The 21,180-nt window shown below is 46.5% G+C and overlaps 1 protein-coding gene across 5 annotated transcripts in view; it reads right to left on the reverse strand.

Annotated features, from left to right (window-relative positions):
• Positions 1-21,180, reverse strand: part of LOC139385873 (pleckstrin homology domain-containing family G member 3-like) — a 60,346-nt gene that overhangs the window by 4,112 nt on the left and 35,054 nt on the right. For 3 of the 5 annotated variants that reach the window (XM_071131154.1, XM_071131155.1, XM_071131156.1), the window contains 11 exons: positions 14,428-14,494; positions 12,151-12,197; positions 10,330-10,480; positions 8,792-8,923; positions 8,383-8,565; positions 8,060-8,152; positions 7,895-7,981; positions 7,659-7,692; positions 7,436-7,513; positions 7,087-7,185; positions 6,001-6,493 (listed from right to left, as the gene is read on the reverse strand). In XM_071131154.1, coding sequence (XP_070987255.1) covers positions 6,435-6,493; positions 7,087-7,185; positions 7,436-7,513; positions 7,659-7,692; positions 7,895-7,981; positions 8,060-8,152; positions 8,383-8,565; positions 8,792-8,923; positions 10,330-10,480; positions 12,151-12,197; positions 14,428-14,494 — 1,030 coding nt within the window. In that variant the 3' untranslated portion in view covers positions 6,001-6,434. Of the gene's footprint in view, positions 1-2,543; positions 3,700-3,994; positions 5,631-5,824; positions 6,494-7,086; positions 7,186-7,435; positions 7,514-7,658; positions 7,693-7,894; positions 7,982-8,059; positions 8,153-8,382; positions 8,566-8,791; positions 8,924-10,329; positions 10,481-12,150; positions 12,198-14,427; positions 14,495-21,180 lie in introns of those variants that run through there. The other 2 variants (XM_071131153.1, XM_071131152.1) reach the window with 2 other exon arrangements.

Consider the following 21,180-nt stretch of genomic DNA (forward strand, 5'->3'; position numbering starts at 1 on the left):
ATCAATACACCCCAGTCACTACAAAGATACAGGCGTAGTTCCTAACTCAGTTGCCGGAGAGGAAAGAAACCGCTCTGGGATTTCACCATGAGGCCAATGGGGATTTTAAAACAGTTACAGAGTTTATTGGCTGTGATAGAAGAAAACTGAGGATGGATCAACAACATTGTAGTTACTCCACAATTACTAACCTAAATGACAGAGTGAAAAGAAGGAAGCGTGTACAGAATAAAAAATATTCCAAAACATGCATCCTGTTTACAATAAGGAACTAAAGTAAAACTGCAAAAAATGTGGCAAAGAAATTAACTTTATGTCCTGAATACAAAGCGTTATGTTTGGGGCAAATCCAACACAACACATCACTGAGTACCAGTCTACATATTTTTAAGCATGGCGGTGGCTGCATCATGGTATGGGTAGGCTTGTCAGCAGGCAAGCACTAGGTAGATTTTTTTAAGGATAAAAATAAATGGAATAGACCTAAGAACAGGCAAAATCCTAGAGGAAAACCTAGTTCAGTCTGCTTTCCAAAAAACACTGGGAGACAAATTCACCTTTCAGCAGGACAATAACCTAAAACACAAGGCCAAGCATACACTGGTGTTGCTTACCAAGATGACATTGAATGTTTCTGAGTGACCTAGTTACAGTTTTTTTTTTAAATGGCTTAAAAATCAATGGCAATACTTGAAAATGGCTGTCTAGCCATGATCAACAACCAACTCGACAGAGTCTGAAGAAAATTAAAAAGGAATAATTAGCAAATATTGTACAATCCAGGTGTGCAAAGCTCTTAGAGACTTACCCAGAAAGACTCACAGCTGTAATAGCTGGCAAAGATGATTATAACATGTATTGACTCAGGGGTGTGAATACTTACAGTATCAGTCAAAGGTTTGGACACACCTACTCATTCCAGGGTTTTTCTTTATTTGTACTATTTTCTACATTGTAGAATTATAGAAGACATCAAAACTATGTAATAACACATATGGAATCATGTAGTAACCAAAAAAAAGTGTTAAATAAATCTAAATATATTTTATATTTGAGATTCTCCACCCTTTGCGTTGATGACAGCTTTGACCACTCTTGGCATTCTCTGAACCAGCTTCATGAAGTAGTCACCTGTAATGCATTTTAATTAATAGGTGTGCCTTGTTAAAAGTTCATTTGTGGAATTTCTTTCCTTCTTAATGCGTTTGAACCATTTAGAACTTTGAATGTTTTTTAAAGTGCAGTTGCAAAAACCATCAAGCGCCATGATGAAACTGGCTGTCATGAGGACCATCACAGGAAAGGAACACCCAGAGTTACCTCTGCTGCAGAGGATAAGTTCATTAGAGTTGCCAGCATCAGAAACTGCTGCCCAAATAAATGCTTCACAGAGTTCAAGTAACAGACACATCTAAATATACAACTGTTCAGAGGATACTGTGTGAATCAGGCCTTCATTGTCAAATTGCTGCAAAGAAACCATTACTAAAGGACACCATTACTAAAGGACACTAATAAGATGAGACTTGCTTGGGCCAAGAAACCCGAGCAATGGACATTAGACAGGTGGAAATCTGTCCTTTGGTCTGTCCAAATGTGAGATTTTTGGTTCCGCTGTGTCTTTGTGAGACGCAGAGTAGGTGAACGGATGATCTCCGCATGTGTGGTTCCCACCGTGAAGCATGGAGGAGGTGTGATGGTGTGGGGGTGCTTTGCTTGTGACACTGTCAGTGATTTATTTAGAATTCAAGGCACACTTAACCAGCATGGCTACCACAGCATTCTGCAGCGATACGCCATCCCACCTGGTTTGTGCTTAGTGGGACTATCAGGACAATGACCCAACACACCTCCAGGCTGTGTAAGGGCTATTGGCCCAAGAAGGAGAGTGATGGAGTGCTGCATCGGATGACCTGGCCTCCACAATCACCTGACCTCAACCCAATTGAGATGGCTTGGGATGAGTTGGACCGCAGAGTAAAGGAAAAATAGCCGACAAGTGCTCAGCATATGTGGGAACTCCTTTAAGACTGTTGGTTGAGAGAATGCCAAGAGTGTGCAAAGCTATCATCAAGGCAAAGATTGGCTACTTTAAAGAATCTAACATTTTAAATATATTTAGATTTGTTAAATACCTTTTTGGTAACTACATGATTCCATATGTGTAGTTTCATAGTTGTGATGTCTTCACTATTATTCTACAATGTAGAAAATATTAAAATATAATGCATATAGCATTTCACTAAAATGCTTCCTTTCCATCTACTCTGTGAATAACAATGTACTGTCTTATCTTATTCATGGAATTTCTTTAAGAACTCTTAGTCGAGAAACAGGAAAAAGTCTCTGCACTCTTCCAGTCAGATGCAAATTTCTTTAATGTTTCTCCAGTTTTCCCTTTTGCCTCCAGCACCTTCACAAATCGGTTATGGGTGTGTGGTAGATTCTGCTTATTATCTACAAGAACTCTTCGTGGAAGAATTAAGCAATAGACCGGTGAAATTGTGTTACTACTGTACTATTAGGCCTATTAAATACTGTACCTTTGGCTGGGGAGTGTGGCGTTGTTTGATCCGTTCCAATTGATAGGAAGGCTCCTTCTACCCATGCTAGTGGGCAGGTGCAGGTTGGGTGGTCTTTGGCTGGTGAACTTAGGCAAACAGTCAGAGGACTGCACCCCTGGTGGAGGTATAGGCGCCGGGCTTTGGAGCGATGACCACGGATGGGGAACCATGCCCCCCTCTTTTTCTTTGGAATCCTCTGGGACTTGACTCTCCTTGACTCTCTGACCAGATGTATGTGTTGCTTGCATGGGTTCAGTCATAGGTGACTGAGTGGGATGCTGCACTAAGGGGTTTGACCCCTCAGTTAGTCCAGAGATGGACCTCTGTTGTGTGGGAGACGTGTCGGAGCTGTGAGGGGAAATCTTTGACGATGCAGGCGAAACATCCCGATCATCTAGAGTGGCATCTCGTGGTTTCTCTTTGGTGGATTCAGCTTTACTTTGATGACCAGGGGCCACCTGGGGTGAACTCCCCCTCTCAGCCCCACTGGCCACATAAGGCGTCATTATCTTGGTGTTTAAATTGTCTTCGTCTGGCTTCACCAACTGGCTTGTCTCTGGTTCAGTTGGAGCCTGCTGTTGGATGGTATTCATCAGTTCCTCTGCAGCGCCAACCCCTGGAAACCTGTCCTTGTTCCCACATGGGCCTGCTAAAGAGGTTGCTGTCCCCAGAGAAGGATCTTCCCTGATGGAGTACAGATGATGTCCTTTCTGCTCTGCCTGAGTCCTGCTGAGATTCACAGACATCTCTGGTGTCCCTGGATGACCATCAGCTGGAACCTCAAACCTTACCCCTTGGATGGGGCCTTCCTGGACTGGGAAGCCCTTCTTGGAGTGAGGCCTCTGCATCTCAGCTTCTGAGATTACTTCCTCAGATTGGTTCTCCATAAGCTTCGCCTCCACATTAGTCGTCACTACCTCCTCAGGCCCAACCTGAGGGTTTTTTGGTGGGGTGGTCAGAGGGGAGGAGGGTGGAGAGGTAATGGACGTGGATCCCAGGTTGGAAACACTGTCCCTGGGTCCGGCCAGGACGTAGCTATTCTCCTGCTGGCGGTAGGTGGGGGACAGCTGTTCACTGACAAGGATGTGGCCAAAGAGCTGGGGTTCTGAAGAGACTGAAGTAATCTCCTGGCAACCTGTAAATCCCACAAAAAACATCCCAAACACTGTCATTCACTGATACACAATATGGAGGCTTTACATGTCATGTTTTATTCGTAGTGTTTCCTAACTAACCTTATAAAGGCTTTACTTTCACTTTCAAACATGGTAAATCACAGTTTATAAGTGTTATTCTATTATTAATAGTGTTCACTAACACAAATTCAGTGAAAATGAAACAATAAGACACCAACAAGTCTTCAGATTTCCTCACTACTACACTATTAAATCAAATCATAGCCATTCCTAAAGGATGTTAAAGGTACTGACCAGTGGAATGGCTCTGAGCTCTCTTTATTGTAATCTTCTCCCCATGATGCTGCTGTGGTGGCTGGGCCTGAGGAGGGACACTGTGCCTGGTGGTGCCGGTCCACGGTGCACGACCCACACACACCCTCTTGTGGTGAAGAGGCACCTTCATGATGCTGGCCTTGGCGCTGTACATGCGAGCCAGCATTTGAACCTTACTGAGGATCCTCTCCGAGTTCTCCACCAGACATGGATCACCGGGGCTGGCCTCGAACAGGCCTATCCCTGCCACGTCTGCGACCGCTGCCCCCTCGTACAGGGTCTGGCTGGAGGACACCATCTTACAGTGGCGGGACCAGCGGCCCACCTTGATCTGGCTGGGTAGGCCCTCTAGGTTCTCAGTGAGGGAGCTCCTGTCTCTGATTCTTCCCAACCCAGCCTGGGACACTGGGGCGGTCTTACTGTTGTGGAGGCCTGTAAGTGGAGGGACAGTGGAGTCTTTCTGGGCCTCTTTAGGTTCTGAGTCCAGATCACTTGGATCACCGTGACCGTTGATTACTTGCTGGTCTCCTGTGATCACTTTGGCTGCTTCATTACTGCATGAGGGCTCTTTGTTTATGTCTGTTAACAGGTTAAGTGTGATTTCCTTCTCTGTACTAACAGCGGCTCCTACTTTCTCCTTCTCTTTCCACTCCTTCATCAACTCTTTGTAGGGGAGGAGCTCGCTCCCTGGCTCAAACCTGCTACATTCCTCCACAGCAGGCTCACCCTGACCTGGTTCCTGGCTGTGATCTTCCTGGGAATCAGCAGCAGAAGTGGAGGAACAATCTGGACTGAGGGCTCCCTCTCCCTGGTCAGGCAGCTCTAACTCAGGCTCTGGTTCTGCCCCCCCATCGGAGCGCCCGCTCTCCGAGTCACACAAGCTGTCCTGGTGGCCAAAGACAGCAAAGCGGGACACAGAGTCTTTGACCAGGCCGGTGGGGATGATGAGGGAGAAGCTGTTTCTCCTGGGGGTGGGGATGCTGTCACCTTCTCCTGCATCTCCTGCCTCGGCCTCAGCTGCCTCGTAGTAGCTGCGGATCTTCTCGATGATCTGCCTGTCGGACTTGGTGAGCTGGGTCTCTTTCTTGGGCGCCAGAGGACTCTGTACAGTGTCCTCTGGGACGGAGAGATGAGAGATTGGAGCTTCTGAGCATTTGTCCTCGTTGGGGAGGTCAAAGCAGAGTTCTTTCTCCCTCTCCCTTTTGTCAGGGAGGCTTACAGTAGAGAGAGGTGTCGCGGTTTTGACCGTTTGCTCGTCCTCCACCTCTGATGCAGTTCTTTCCTCAACTGTCTCGGTTTCTTTGGCTGATGTGCTCTCCTCCTGAGGCATCTCCTCTTTGACATCAGATGGCAAAGGTGTTGACTCTCCACCTTCACAACCTCCCTCCTCTGAGGACTCACTGGACAGACGGGGTGGAAGAGTTTGGTCTTCCATTTTGGTTCTGCTCCCCTCCAGTTGCACTGTTATCTCCTCTGGACTATTGGGATGGGGGTCTTGCGACTTGTAAGACTCCTTTGTAGGGGAAGGCTGCGGCTGGTCATTTCCTTGCTGAGCAACTGGACATGGAGGTGGCTCAGTTGTTTGGTCCTCCAGAGACTCATCCAGGGGTGAATCCTGTGGAAAGACAGAAACAAAAACAAAAGAGTCAATACGTACACGGTAGAGTAATGCAGCACTAACTCAGGAAGGAATTGATAGCTCATAAAACTAGACACTAACGTCTAGTGACTAGACAAGTGGCACAGGTTGCTTCAAATCCATGGCAACTGTTTAACAATGTGTGAATTGTGAAAGACAATATAGCCCACCCATACTATGTCATGCTTGAGTTCGGCCATTCCCTCTCGCACGCGGCTCTGGTTAATGAACTGCATGATCTCCTCGGTGATGGAGAGGGTGGGCGGGAGGCTCAGGGGGGATAGATCCTCATCTTCCAGGCCCAGGCAGGGGTCCGGCCGCTCTGCCTCAGCTTCCACCTCCATCACAGAGGAGGCCAGGGTTTTGGTGCTGCCTGAGAATCCCAGGCTATCTGCCCCAGGACACAGCTCCCCCTCGCTGCCAGCCTATGGAGATGGACATGCGTATAAACACGGAGACGGATAATGTCAGGAAGGGAGGGTGTTACTCAGTAGCATTTCTAACGCCAACAAGGCATTGCTCATAGTAATTCTTGCCAAGTAATTATTTCCAATGAGATATCATTTGATGATTGATTTATGTGTACGACAGTTGTGTGGGTGGTTAAGTGTGGAACAAGTCTGAATCAAGCTTACCTTTGAAGAGACTGGATTCAATGAGACGATAGGAATGGTTTGTGGGAAACAAACAAATGCGTGTTTACTTTCCATTAAAAACACACCAAATCTTTCAGCCCCGACTGACCGAGGCACTACCAGGAAACAAGATAACAAAAATCCTTTAAGAAGCATTCTCACCCCTCTCACCATGAAATGCTGTTTCCAAGTCTTTAGTTGGAGCTGGAAAGAAACACCCATAAGCATCTAAGAATTAGTCATTTCCAATAATTACATTTATGCATTTATATTTCTTAGCTAACTGTACGTTTAGTCCAAGTAATGCTGTTTGGTGATTCCTCTCTGGGCCCTTGTTCATAAAGCGTCTCAGGATCAGGTGCTACTTGTCCATGTCATCCTGTTAATTATTCAGTACTGGGGCGGCAGGTAGCCTAGTGGTTAGAGCGTTGGGCCAGTAACTGAAAGGATGCTAGATTGAATCCCTGAGCTGACAAGGTAAAAATATGTCGTTCTGCCCTAGTAGGAGGCAGTTAACCCACTGTTCCCCGGTATAATTTGTTCTTAACTAACTTAAATAAAGGTTAAATATAAAATTAAAAAACAAATATGATCTAAAAGGCTAAACTGATACTTCAACAGCACTTCTGCTTTGAGACTCTTTATGAATGTGGACCCTGTTCTATAGACATGAAGTCTCACCAGACTGCCTCCTGAGTAGGAATGCTGATCTAGGATCTGTCCATATAATCTTATTCATTATGATCTAAAAGGCTAAACTGAGGCTAAATCAGCACTCCTACTCTAAGAAGTCTCACCAGACTGCCTCCTGCCGCGGCGGTAGGACAGGTTCCCCTCCAGAAGCAGGGGAAGGCTCTTCTTGGCCTTCTCTGGGGTGTAGATGAACTCTGGGGGCTCTAGACAGACACACACACACACACACACACACACACACACAGTTAACTCCGCAAACACAGACCAGACAGGCATATGGCAAAAGGCCTGTGTTATTTACTAGATTTATGACAAAAAAGAAGCCATCACACTCATCCGACTTTGGGGTTTGAACGTGCTTAAAACCAGTAAAGATATCCAACAGAAAATACAAGTGGTTCACACACAAATGAGGTACTAGGTGCATTACAGGTAAGAATGGCATGTCCTGACCTGATTGGCGTCTTCCTCGATGGTATTCATTGCATCTTGGAGATGACTTTTTAAAATGATCCTGATCAAACTGAGGAGCTGTGAAATAGAAATGACAAGTTACTGAGTTGTGCATGACCGTAAACTGTGCACGATTGGTGTCAAATTCAATTAAATTTACAGTGTAAATTGAAAGTGAAAAGGGTAGGTGTGTGAAAGTATGATGGTTTTAAATGAATCTCACATTGACAGAAGTTGTCACCGAGTACCTGCCTTGCCTGAAAAATACATGTATGGTATTTCAATGATTCAATGACTTGTGACAGTGTTTGCATTAACTTTAAATAGCCATGAGGTGGCAGCACAACCTAACAGAGGGAATGCAATATTCTCAATTTCAGTATAGCCACAGCCTTCAGTGTTATATTTGGCTGAAAAGTATTGCCGTTTATATCGGCAGCATTGACCGTAATGTCTCACCTTCTGGGGTAGAGAGGCAAGATGGTTCTCCACTATCAGTCTCTTGAGGTAGTGCAGCCAAAGGCGTTTCTCCTCCTGGTTTTTGGTCTGTAACATGGGTAGGAGGGTAGTTTAGGTACACTGGTCTGACACAATACAATGTCCTGTCCTTTGGTTTACTCATACCTGTACAATGTGCTGCTGTTTGGGGATGGTCTGATCGGACACCTTAAAACACAGGGGGTCCTTCATGGTTTCTACCAGAAGTAGATTACAGCACTGAATGGAGAGAAGGGTGGAGAGATGAGGGAAAGGAGAGAGTGAAATATGAGAGGAAAGGCAGTGGAGTGGAAATAAGGGTATCAGTACACGATAAAGAATCAAGCGACAAACGAAAACATCTCACTTTTTTGATTGGTGTAGGCGTCATCTCTAAAGACACATGCCCATAGCATTTACAGAAACAAAATAATCTGATCGATTCATTCCGCTGTCCGCACGTCACTCACAAATATATGGGTGCTGTAGATGAAAAGCTCCAGTCTCTTTTTAGCGATAAGCAGCATCTTGTCGAAGAGGAAGAATGCCCTCTCCTTCTTGACCCGTTGGACCCTGAAGGAGCCCTCCAACACCAGCTCCCCAAAGCCATTCAGGTCTGGACCTGTCCAGTTGGTCAACAAGCTCTCAATCTCCTGCCAGAGATAAAAAGAAAAGCAGTGTTTGTGTTGACCAAAGGTTGACCTCTAACCTTCAAAAACAGATGTAGTGGAGACTGACATGTCCAAAGACCTCAGTGATCTCTAACCTCTTGACTTTTAACCTCTGACCTCTACAGCCAGTTCAGAGCCATAGATAACACATACAGTAGTTTCCTCAGAACTGCTGTAGTGAGTGACTGGGCAGAGTGGTGGTCCATACCTGCAGCCTGACGGCGTGCTCCTGCTTCCTCTTCATGTCGTTGATGTACCAGGCCACAGCTGTCATGGTGATGATGGCATCCTCCACCACCTCGTAGCCAGGGTCACTTTTATCAAAGTGTTTGGCCAGCTCCTGCCACACGGGGTGATAGTGAGGTTAGGCTTCTATTAGGGTCGGTATAACGAGAAAGGGGTAGCTGCAGCCCAATACGGTGACCAGAGAACGAACGAGTGGGTGTGTCGAAACCAGACAACTAACGTACAGCGAGAGTTTGAACTTCTGTTCTGAAGTCAGAGGACGAGTCTGAGTTGTATTTCAGTGTTTAGTTTACACAAATGATTGTGCATTTTCAGTTGTAAAACTGATTTTTTTAAAATTAAAAGTACTGATGATGGGTGTATTGTTGCTTGTATGCGATATACGTGTGTTCTTACCATGACCGTCACCCTAATATTGGCTACTAGGTATCTACTTCCCACAACGTTGCGGGACAGTAGTGCTTGGCAAGGAGAGAGCGAAGGACACTGTGTCCCAGTGTTGTTGCGGACTCTATGTACCAAAGTGACATCGAGGTTTTCAATATTAGTTATTTCTTGTGTAGGCTGCTTTCCAACTTAAATCATGGGAGGGAAAAATTGCTACGTTATCTACCGCCTGTGACACTGTGATAAAACACCCGCCAGTGGGACGCAACTCTGGTCGGCAATCACCTCGATACAACACGGTTGCTCCGGTTGCCATGTTCGCTACCACCGGCGACATTGGATACAGCTTCCCAGTGGGAAGCACCTCAGGTCGTCAAGCAGCTCCATACAACACCGGTGTGTTAGCCAATGAGGGGATCGATTCCAATAAGCCTAAATTCAAATGTATATTTTATGGGAAAGAGATGTTTCTGGATGATGCACCATGCTGCCTTGTTGACAACATGACAGAGTGGCACAGATTATTGTTCACATCACAAGGCAATGGGGCCGTAGACCAGCTCAGGGACAGTAGTGCTTGGCTCAGGTTTATGGAACTCCCTCATTTGCACTGGTTTATCGACTTTGAAATGAGCTGATTCACTTTCCATAAACCCACTCCTTTCGACACACCCACTTGCCATATTGGGCTGCAGCTCCCCATACTTGAGAATAACCACCACAGAGGTGGGTTTGGAGAGAGAAGCCTAGGTAGGTGATCAGTGTCCAAACACAGCTAGTTATAAATGCCATGAGTTGAGAGTCTGCGTGACTTGGGGGCTTTCGTTTAATGATAGGTTCCTTGTTCCATTTCACAGCATCTCAATGCTTTATTTACTCGCTAGCTGCACTGCTGGTCTGCTGAGTATCACACAAAGGCAAGGAGCGCAGAGTAAGAAACAGGGTGCTTTGGATTGAAGGGAAACTCAGTCTACAACGGGCCCTGTACCATTCCTCTGTGTAAAATAAAGGGTTTATACATATAGTCATATTCTCTGAATAAGTTTGACATTGATAGTGTTGGATCAGTATCATCGTATTGTCTCTCTGACCCAGGCCATGACCTATACTGACCTGCAACAGGAGGTGGTACTTGAGGATCCTCTGCACTGGCTTCAGAAGGTAGGTCTCCAGGGGCAGGGAGTGGCACAGGGTGGTCTGCCTCTCCTGGAAGAAGCCCACCAGGCTCTTGTTCTTCATGCAGTCCCTTAGAACAGCCACCGAGCTGGGGAAAGAGATCCAAGAGGAGAGGGGGTGGAGGTTGTTGGTGGAAGAGGGGGGGGGTTCACAGTAAGACTCATCAGTTGGCTCATTGCTATGCCAGACAGCACTTCATCTCATGGTGAAGCGTACAGTAATGTGTTCAGCATATGCCTCCGGTCCCCCCTTCAGAGGGGCCTCTTTTTTTGTCTGAACGCAACTATTTACATATAATAAAACATTCTGCCGCAGGCCCCTTGCTGTCCAACTGGGATGTCTTTCTCAGACAAAAGCTCTGATATCTGCTAACAGCACATCTCGGTATGAGCTATGAACTGGTCTTTTTAAGACCATCACCGGATGAATGCACATACTGCAGCTCACGTACATGGTCAGGGCACCATCCATGTTGCATAACACATATAATTCTGTTTCTATTCTCTGTGACAGGCACACGAAAGGCTGTTTACACGGAGCATGTGGAACACTGCATCGTCATGGTGACGGGCAGCAATCCAGTCCTATTCAAACATCTGCCAGTCAATTTGTAGTGGCCCGTGGGATTAGAATTGATGGGCCGTGAAAGGTGCCGCCTCTAAAATGCTTGTGATGGGTTTGTGTTTTACACGAACAATACACTGTGAGTTCGCCTGTTTGACCAGTGACCGAATCTAACCGCGGTCATTAAATCAGTCACTATAGTCTTTCATTGGATGAAACTATTTTGATGGTTTCACTTGTCGTTCCGACCACTGAGGAGTTCAAATAGATCTATTCAAGACGCTGAGTACGGTTACATGCGCACAATAATGTGATTATTGTAGATAGTCAGGTTAATCTAAGAGTTTGTTTAAAGTGTTTGCATGCTTGCAAGTAGAATGATTTCCCTTAATAATCCTGTTTACATGGACACACCTGAAATCAGGTTGCCTGATGGCGATTTTGATAAATGCAGAAAATCGACAGTCACAACGAACGTTCTACCACAGTGACCATGTAATTTTTGCAAAGACTTTTTGATTCTGAGTTTGTACACTTGAATGTGAAAACTATTGAGAAGATGCATACTTTCAGTTTTTCCGAACTCACTGAAGAGGGAGGCTTGCGCTTCCCGGTGCTGGCACATGTGCAGATCAAATACACAGCTGGAACGCCGATTAAGCTGTTTATGTCCTAATCATTTGAAAGATTGCTCAGAAAAACGGGTGTTTTAAATCGGCGTACTGTATGCTTTACTTCAATTTTGACCTTACGCCGATTAAGATAAACACAGCAAGGGGTTTACATGAGTAATGTTACACTCAGCCTTCTGCCATAGTTTCATATAACATTTTCTGTGTGCATGTAAACGCACTTAATGACCATCAGAAATAATTTCCCTTTCACTCATGTCTCTCTATAAAGGATGGTGAACTGTACTCTTCCCCCTCACACCATCATATACAATTGTGTATTTATACCACTGTAACAATTTCAAATGTGTATTTTGAACTTCACTTGTCCCCTGTGTTTAACTCATTACATTCTCACATTCCCAGGTCCCTTCCCAATAGCTATCATTCAAGGATCTAGGTCAAATGACAGTGCACACCAGTACAGGGGGTGTGTGTGTGTGTGTGTGTGTGTGTGTGTGTGTGTGTGTGTGTGTGTGTGTGTGTGTGTGTGTGTGTGTGTGTGTGTGTGTGTGTGACTTACTTGGGGTAGTTCATACAGTAGAGGGTATATATGTCGAAGGCTTCGCTCTAAACAAGAGGGAGAGAAAATAAACAGATGGCAGAGAAGAGAGACGTGTGAGAAAGACCAGAGACACGGAGCTTTGGTCTCCATGTTCACTCTGCCACAAACCCCCCTATGGTTGTGTGACAGCTCTCCTCGCATGAGGATCATTCTCCAGGTCTCACTCAGAAATAAATACTTTGTTTTTATCTCATGTATGGCGTCTATAAATATAAATAGCTCCGAAACACACACATTCCTGTACAAAAGGTGCAGAGAGGCACTCTATAAGGTGTATATGTGATACGATAAGAACTGTATGCCCTCTCCTCTCACCTGTTCTAACCCTTCCTGGTCACCTGTTCTAACCCTTCCTGGTCACCTGTTCTAACCCTTCCTGGTCACCTGTTCTAACCCTTCCTGGTCACCTGTACTAACCCTTCCTGGTCACCTGTACTAACCCTTCCTGGTCACCTGTTCTAACCCTTCCTGGTCACCTGTACTACCCCTTCCTGGTCACCTGTTCTAACTCTTCCTGGTCACCTGTTCTAACCCTTCCTGGTCACCTGTTCTAACCCTGCCTGGTCACCTGTTCTAACCCTGCCTGGTCACCTGTTCCAACCCTTCCTGGTCACCTGTTCTAACTCTTCCTGGTCACCTGTTCTAACCCTTCCTGGTCACCTGTTCTAACCCTTCCTGGTCACCTGTTCTAACCGTTCCTGGTCACCTGTTCTAACTCTTCCTGGTCACCTGTTCTAACCCTTCCTGGTCACCTGTTCTAACCCTTCCTGGTCACCTGTTCTAACCCTTCCTGGTCACCTGTGCTAACCCTTCCTGGTCACCTGTGCTACCTATATACACATGCGACCAGTGACCCATGACCCCTTTAGTGTACAAAACAAGTAAAAAAATAACCCTTGACAGACAACATACACACAACTCATAAACAGTCCAAAATGGCTCCTACAGGTTTAGATAATGGTTCTGTGAGGTCAACTGATTATTATGTTCCAAACACTTGTGTATGTATGTATACTTGTCTTTACCACTCAGTCGTACATATAGCCAGCAGGTCTAGGGTTGGAGATTCATAGCTTAGCAGATGGTGAATTGTTACAGGCTACATCTGACTCCATACAGGCCCAGTGTCTGACTACACCTAACCTAAGAGCACATACGGCCTCATTCCAAGCAGAAACGGTCACGTTTCAACTGTGTTTCCCACGTTCCACACGGGCCCAGATTTTTTCTTATATCGCCACCTCCACGTAGTCTGCAGGAGTGAGGGGCCGTTGTCCTCACCCTGTTTAGAGAGGTTAGTCTAGCTCAGAGCAGCATCTTTTAGCCCAGAATAACCTTGCCGGTAATGGCTTAATCGAATGTACTCTTTTTTTCCCCCCAGCCATCTATAATTGGCCACAACAGTAGCCCATTCAATAGCAGAGAACCATAACGACCTGCTGGATAAGAGGGTCTGGGCACCAAAGAGGAAAGAACAGGCTGGAGACGGGACTAAGAATAGGCACCCTTGGATCCTAGACCGTAAATGGGATTCTGGTTCTTGGGTCTTTTTCCAGCTTTGGCAGGGCCAGGCGTGTCCGTCTGCAGCCCCACATATGGAGGCATACCCTGGGAGTCAGGGACATAGACGCTGGCCGTTTTCCCAGCCGACACAAAGGAGAGCCTGTTTCCCTGGTCGATTGGACCCTTCACTGTTCCTGTTTTATCAGCGGTGGTTCTGTGTCATTACTCAGGCGACTAGAGTACGGCACCATGCGGGTGTGCAGACCCACTCAACTGTAGTGAGGACATGGGTTAAAGGGTCAGTGCCACCACCGCTTCAGAACCAGAACCAATCACCATGCCTCTCTGGTCACGGGCCTGCGCACACTCACATAGCCCAAGTACAAACATTTCCTCTGACACACTGCCCAATGTCAGCGGCCCACTTCAAACAGCTGTGGTTCTCTACTTGGCCGAAACAAAAGTTTGTTTCACACAATCTGCTTGCTTGACATTTTAACAGCGCTCTGCATCCAGAGAACAAAATAGCTGATGTGTACAAGCACCATATTGTCATAGCCTTTATTAGCCTACACAGCAAGCCTGTCTTAAGCTATGACCCAAGAGGGGCTGGCTGTGACCAACCAATCAGGAAACACTGGTTTAGAACATCGGAACACCCACACAAAAAAAAATGTGTAATGTGAATGTACTGGTTGTTTGTGCTTTTATCATGGCAGTGTGGTGACTCACCCTCTCAACGAAGCACTCGGCGATGGCAGCCGCATGAGGACTCCTCTCCAGGTCCTCCAGAAGCTCACTGTGGGAGAGACAGACAGAGGTCAGTTATGGGCCATGAGAACACCAGTACAGCAATGTAAACGTATCACTGCAACACACAGAGGTCATGGAAACATCACTGTAACTCGTCTACATCCCTGGGACTCACGCTCTACAAATCAGTACAACAGCTCTCACACTGTCAAATACCAGAACATCCATGTAACAACTACTCATAACACATAATGATGAGCACATACACGGCTATATAAAATGGACAGCGCAGACATTTCTTGGTAGACACTGTGCAGTGCTTATGAGTGCATGTGAGTTTGTCAAGGTCTAGGACAGTTCATGAGAACTTTGTTTGGAGACTGTTATTCCGTCTCCACTGAGGCCCTTGGAGCTGGTGTCGAAGACGATCCTGGCAGGGAACGGATCCCAAATCCCAACTCCATTTCCACAAAGTATTCGTTCATGTCTCCCCTTCCGATCCTTCCAAACTATCTCCTAAATGCATGCAGATGGGACACATCTAGCCCCACATCAGCCAACCCCAACCAGAACCCCTTTCCAGCTGTCCCACTACAGCCTCCCCAACCCCCACACCTTACAAACACAGACCTGGATCAGACTACTTTTAACACCCCAGCCCCGTCATCACCATGGACAGAACTCTTATGAAACACATACGCAAGCTCTCTCCAGGAGCCTGTAACTTCTGATTAACCTCCTCCTACTTCGTGGATGTCAGCGGGGGGAGAGAGCGGCGGGTCTCTCCTTTCAGTATCTGAATGAATCAAAACTATCGGTGCAGAATTTTCTTGGCTGGAGATGGTGGAAAAGGTAAAGAACAGTAGTGAGGAGGGGAGAGTTGAGGGACAGCGATGCGTTTTGAATTCCGGCTCCGATTAGGAGAAGATGGAGGTTGATGTGACTAATGGCTGTAATGGCAGTCTCTGGTGGTTACTGGGACATCTCAACAGAGACGACTAGCCTCACATTCCTGGACAGTGAGCTGAAACTGAAGGTGTCATTCACCGCAGCCCCATCAGCCCATATCTGAGGTGACACGACGTGATAAGCAGCCCATCTGCACTCAATTCATTAGCGAAGCCCAACTTCCCCGCATCTCTGAGAGGCCCGGGGCTGCCGGACTGGTCTGTCTCCCGGGATCCCCCCTCTTCCGAAGGAAAACAGAGAGGCGCTCTGTAAACACCCGGAGTTCGCCTTCATATGGACGGGGTGAAAAGTTTGGAGCGAAACCGCAGCCCTCCATTCCTTCTCGTCGCTCTCTCCTCCCTCAGAGACGAGGCTTGTTTCGCGGCTTCCCTCCGCGGTGAGAGGGCGTCATTAGGGTTTTGCGGGAAGCAAGGGGGAATTATGGGTGGTTTTTATCAAATGGCCACAGAGCAGGGTGTCTCTGCGTGCCACTGGCCCTGACTGATGTCTGAATCCTGTTGTTGACAGACAAAGACAAAGGGAAAGAGGGAACAAAGAACATGCCACCACGGAGACATTTCCCTCCATCTGCAAGAGCAAAGGGCTTTCAACAAGACTACATCTGCAGTGCTGTAGCATGTTTGCAAACATTGGATTTAATTAAGGCTTGGCACTTACTAGCAGGGCCTGGTACTTTAAGACAAAAGTCCTGGAATGTATTTGGCTGTCTTGGACTTGCGTTATACTTGTAACCAACCTACTAATTACTTTCCCAGCTTTTCCTGACTAAAACACTACATCCATAGACGTTTAACAGAGACGCTCCATATTTGAGGTCAGTGGAAAACTAGTTTTAAATGAAGCCTAATGACAATCTACTGACAATCTACTGACACATGACAATCTGGTTATTAACGTATGTGCATTTGCTCCTCTTCTAGATAAGAGGGTGAACTGTGAGAGGAAAGAGGAGCCTCCTCCAGATGATCCCTCTACAGTCATATATTTCCCAAAGCGTTACAGTCAAACGGGTAGGGGGGGGGGGGGGGGGGGGGGGTCACCTGCGAGGCGCACTGCATCAATGACCTCACACGCTCCCTCCCTTTGTTTCATTCTTTCCGTTGACGCACTTCTGAACCTCTCTTTTCACTGTGCTTGTGGGGAGCCCTAGTTTATTTACCTTCCATGCAGCCAGTATCCCCCCCTTCTCTTTTCCTCCTGTACGCCTCACTTCCCTCCTTTCTCCTTTAATAAGCATTCCTCTCTCATGGAGTGCGATCTCTGCATTAGATTAAAGCCCTTGCAGATCTGTTTCCTCTTGAGTAACGACACAGTAAGTGCCAGACAAAAACAACAGAGACCTATCTACATCCCTAAATCAGAGTGTTTATATGCACTTGAACCTTGCTGGCTTTATGTTCCCAATCCATTCCCTGAGTATCTTCACATGCCGACTTCATCGCCTCTCTCAAAGTGAGAACTTCTTTCATGTGACACCGCATCCTCAGCAACACCAGCCACTCCCACATGAGCCACGGCAGATAAAAACAGAGAGCACGGTTTGGGGGACTGGCCCTTCCTGGATCCCAGCCAACCAGGGTAAGAGGGAAGATTCCCTCTCAGGCAGACCTCCGGGTCACAGGGATGACTGTGAGCGGGTGAGGGGGCTTAGCACTCAGACTGACTCTGACTGGACAGGAGTGAGAGGGTAAGGGGTTATGCCTATCGTGCGGGACTTCATAGGAGCCGTGACCCGAGCCAAGCATGCAGGGGTCACAGTGTGGCCTAAATCACACATAGTGGAGGAACTAACCAGGCTTGACTAAATGTCACCACACACAGGCCACCACCATGAGCGATGGGCCCCAGAGCCCAACCCCCCCTACTGTACGTTCCACAAGCAACACGTCTACTCCATGAGAAGTTGAATGAATCAGACATGTTGTCTGTTGCCTGTAGCTTGTGAGGTGTGGAAACACTTTGTTACTTTTATGAATTTTGTCTTGCTGCTTTTTGTTTTATGTTGCTCTGTCTGTATGCTACGTCTTGCTTGTTCTATGTTGCTATTGTCTATATTGTAATTGTTTTTAATAACCTGCCCCGGGACTGCGGTTGAAAATTAGCCGGCTGGCTAAAACCGGCACTTTTACTGAAACGTTGATTAATGTGCACTGTCCCTTTAAAAATAAAAAATAAACTCAAACTCAAACATACATAGCCACACATAGAAATAGAATTTCTAGAACGGGGAAAAGCCCCTCAGACCATTGCAATAATGATACTTCTACATTTCTATGGTGCCACGCGTCCACATTCCACCAGCAGTATAAGAAATAGCAGTGGTACACCAAACGGGTTATAAAACCATTATCCACAGCCACTGGAGGTAATTGATCTGTTTATACTGTAACGTCAGGAACTATCAAAATACGCTGTCCATAGCCAGCTTTGAAACCCGTGATACTATACAGAACACGTGTTTCTTATTAGGCTATTCTATCAGATCCTCTACCTCTCATTGTCATTATACTGTACAGGAGCTGCACGCAACAACAACAAAAAATGTGTGTTCATTTTGAAACGTCTACGTTTCTAGTTGAAATGAACTTTGCGAGTGAGTCGTGGCTGACTTTGCACCAGGCCTTAGACAGATGCAAGAGATAAACCATGGCACTCAAACAATGCAATTAAACATCTTCATGTGCAGTAGTAAAGTCTCTATCTCTCTCTCTCTCTCTCTCTCTCTCTCTCTGTCTCTCGGTTTCTTTGTTTCTGTGTTAGCCTACTGAGGATTCAATCGTCTCTGGCAAACTTTCCAAATGAGGGATTTGGAACAGAGAGACGAAAGAGAGGATGGGCAGGGATTCTAAGGAAGAGACAGTTAAGTCATCTTGATAAGCTCAGGCCTGACTGATCTCTCTGCCTCCGTGTCTGTCTCTCGGTCACTCATTATGAGTTGGGTTAGAAAAAGGTAGAGGTCACGATTCCACGTCTTTGTCACGTATCCATAGAGATAAATCTATAAGGTACTAGGCCAGTGATACAGATCCTTTTTCCGTGACAGAATAGACAATTTAGCACTTATCTGACTATCATAGTGGCCTGTTCAGCCACAGTTTCTACTCAGCGTGAATCTAATAAAGATGGACAAGATTGAACGCACTACTGGTCTTTGACTAACTACTAGAATAGTACAGAGCATGTATGTATGTATGTCTGTCTGTCTGTCTGTCTGTCTGTCTGTCTGTCTGTCTGTCTGTCTGTCTGTCATGGCTGTACTGTTCACCAGGCTGTGCCCTGTCTCTTGCTGCGGTTCGGTCTGCTCACAACAGGGTCCAGAACTCTACACCAGGCTTTGTCCACCGCGGCACGGCAAACGACATCCGTATGCTGCCTGGAGAACAGGCCAAGAAAGTAGACATAACAACACCAGTGTGGATACAGGGGCTGCATACCACAGCGATGAGGAGATGAGATTTAGAAAAGGCAGAACAAGAAAAAGGACGAGAGAGAAAAAGGTGGATTTTTTTCTCTACTTATTGGGGAAAGGAGAGGATAAAAATGAGGTCAATCCTTTTTTTCCACAGATGAACAGTGTGCTACTTTGAGTGATGAAAAAAAGAAGGAGAGTTAGCAAACAATTCTTTTTTTTCTCCCTGGGTGCCTGTTAGGGAACTGACTGCTCTCATTCTGTTCATTACAAACAAATGTAATTTATGGCCTCGCTAGCCCCACGGCAACGAGCGATGGGGATAAACCCCTGGCACTGATGCACATACTTTACTGTACTGCAATGAGTTACACTGCACAGAACCTGGAGCAGACGGGAGAAATCCCTAACTCTCTCTCGCTCTGTTTCTTTCTGCAACAGTGAGGCCATTTCCCATGAGAACCGGGGGCAGGAAGCATATTGGAGTTGGAGAAGGGTGTGAGTACTTACTCATGTGGGGGGGGGGGGGGTATGTAATGAAAAGAGACGACTTGGCACGGGCCCTGAGACTGAAGTGTGAAAACAAGAGTGTCAGCAGGGGGGCAGGGCGAGGAGTGTTGAGGAAATATGAAAAATATGAGCGGTACTCTTCCCAGGGCTTCACTGGAAGCTGCCGGGCCAAACTCATCCCTGCCATTTCTCCCTCCTCCAATGTTCCCATCACTCAACTCAATACTGACATAGTAATAATTCCTGTTTTTCCTTGACACATTCACTATTCCAGACAAATAATCACAAACACTGTACCAATTTTATTTATCCGTTATTTTACCAGGTAAGTTGACTGAGAACACGTACTCATTTGCAGCAACGACCTGGGGAATAGTTACAGGGGAGAGGGGGATTAATGAGCCAATTGTAAACTGGGGATTATTAGGTGACCGTGATGGTTTGAGGCCCAGATTATGAATTTAGCCAGGACACTGGGGTTAACATCCCTACTCTTACAATAAGTGCCATGGGATCTTTAATGACCTCAGAGAGTCAGGACACCCATTTAATGTCCCGAAAGAGTTTTTTAGACCAGAGGAAAGAGTGCCTCCTACTGGCCCTCCAACACCACTTCCAGCAGCATCTGGTCTCCCATCCAGGAACTAACCAGGAACAACCCTGCTTAGCTTCAGAAGCAAGCCAGCAGGGTGGTATGCTGCTGGCATAAACAATGCATCACTCCTGAAACGGGGAAATGTATGAAAATCAGGCTACAGTTAGACAAAGTAAAATTGCTTGAGCAACTATAGTGAGCCAAATGGTTGTCTCTTTGCTCTCCTGTAAACGGTTTCCAGGAAACATATAAAAGGGTAAACAGCAATCTGAAAACATCTAGCCGGAGTACAGCTCAGATACGCTGCCGTGCCACTGTGTACGGAACATAATCTCACACATATAATCAATCTCAAGCCTCCTTTGTGGTATGCAAAATCTGGTGAACCAAGACAGAAGACGTATACCTTAACCTTGAGTGCTGCTGTGACCATAACTGGGCTCGCTGGATAGTATCCAAGTATTCCAAGTCTCTCTCTCTCTCTTGCTCTGCCTCTCTCTCTCTGCCTGCCCCTCTCTGCCTGCCCCTCTCTGCCTGCCTTTCTCTCTGCCTGCCTCTCTCTCTGCCTGCCTCTCTCTCTGCCTGCCTCTCTCTCTGCCTGCCTCTCTCTCTGCCTGCCTCTCTCTCTGCCTGCCTCTCTCATACTCGCTCTGCCTCTCTCATACACGCTCTGCCTCTCTCATACTCGCTCTGCCTCTCTCATACTCTCTCTGCCTCTCTCATACTCTCTCTGCCTCTCTCATACTCTCTCTGCCTCTCTCATACTCTTTCTGCCTCTCTCATACTCTCTCATACTCTCTCTGCCTCTCTCATACTCTCTCTGCCTCTCTCATACTCTCTCTGCCTCTCTCATACTCTCTCTGCCTCTCTCATACTCTCTCTGCCTCTCTCATACTCTCTCTGCCTCTCTCATACTCTCTCATACTCTCTCTGCCTCTCTCATACTCTCTCTGCCTCTCTCATACTCGCTCATACTCTCTCATACTCTCTCTGCCTCTCTCATACTCTCTCATACTCTCTCTGCCTCTCTCATACTCTCTCTGCCTCTCTCATACTCTCTCTGCCTCTCTCATACTCTCTCTGCCTCTCTCATACTCTCTCATACTCTCTCTGCCTCTCTCATACTCTCTCTGCCTCTCTCATACTCTCTCTGCCTCTCTCATACTCTCTCTGCCTCTCTCATACTCTCTCTGCCTCTCTCATACTCTCTCTACTCTCTCTGCCTCTCTCATACTCTCTCTGCCTCTCT

This window comes from Oncorhynchus clarkii, chromosome 27 (genome assembly GCF_045791955.1).
Source record: "Oncorhynchus clarkii lewisi isolate Uvic-CL-2024 chromosome 27, UVic_Ocla_1.0, whole genome shotgun sequence".
NCBI lineage: Eukaryota > Metazoa > Chordata > Actinopteri > Salmoniformes > Salmonidae > Oncorhynchus > Oncorhynchus clarkii.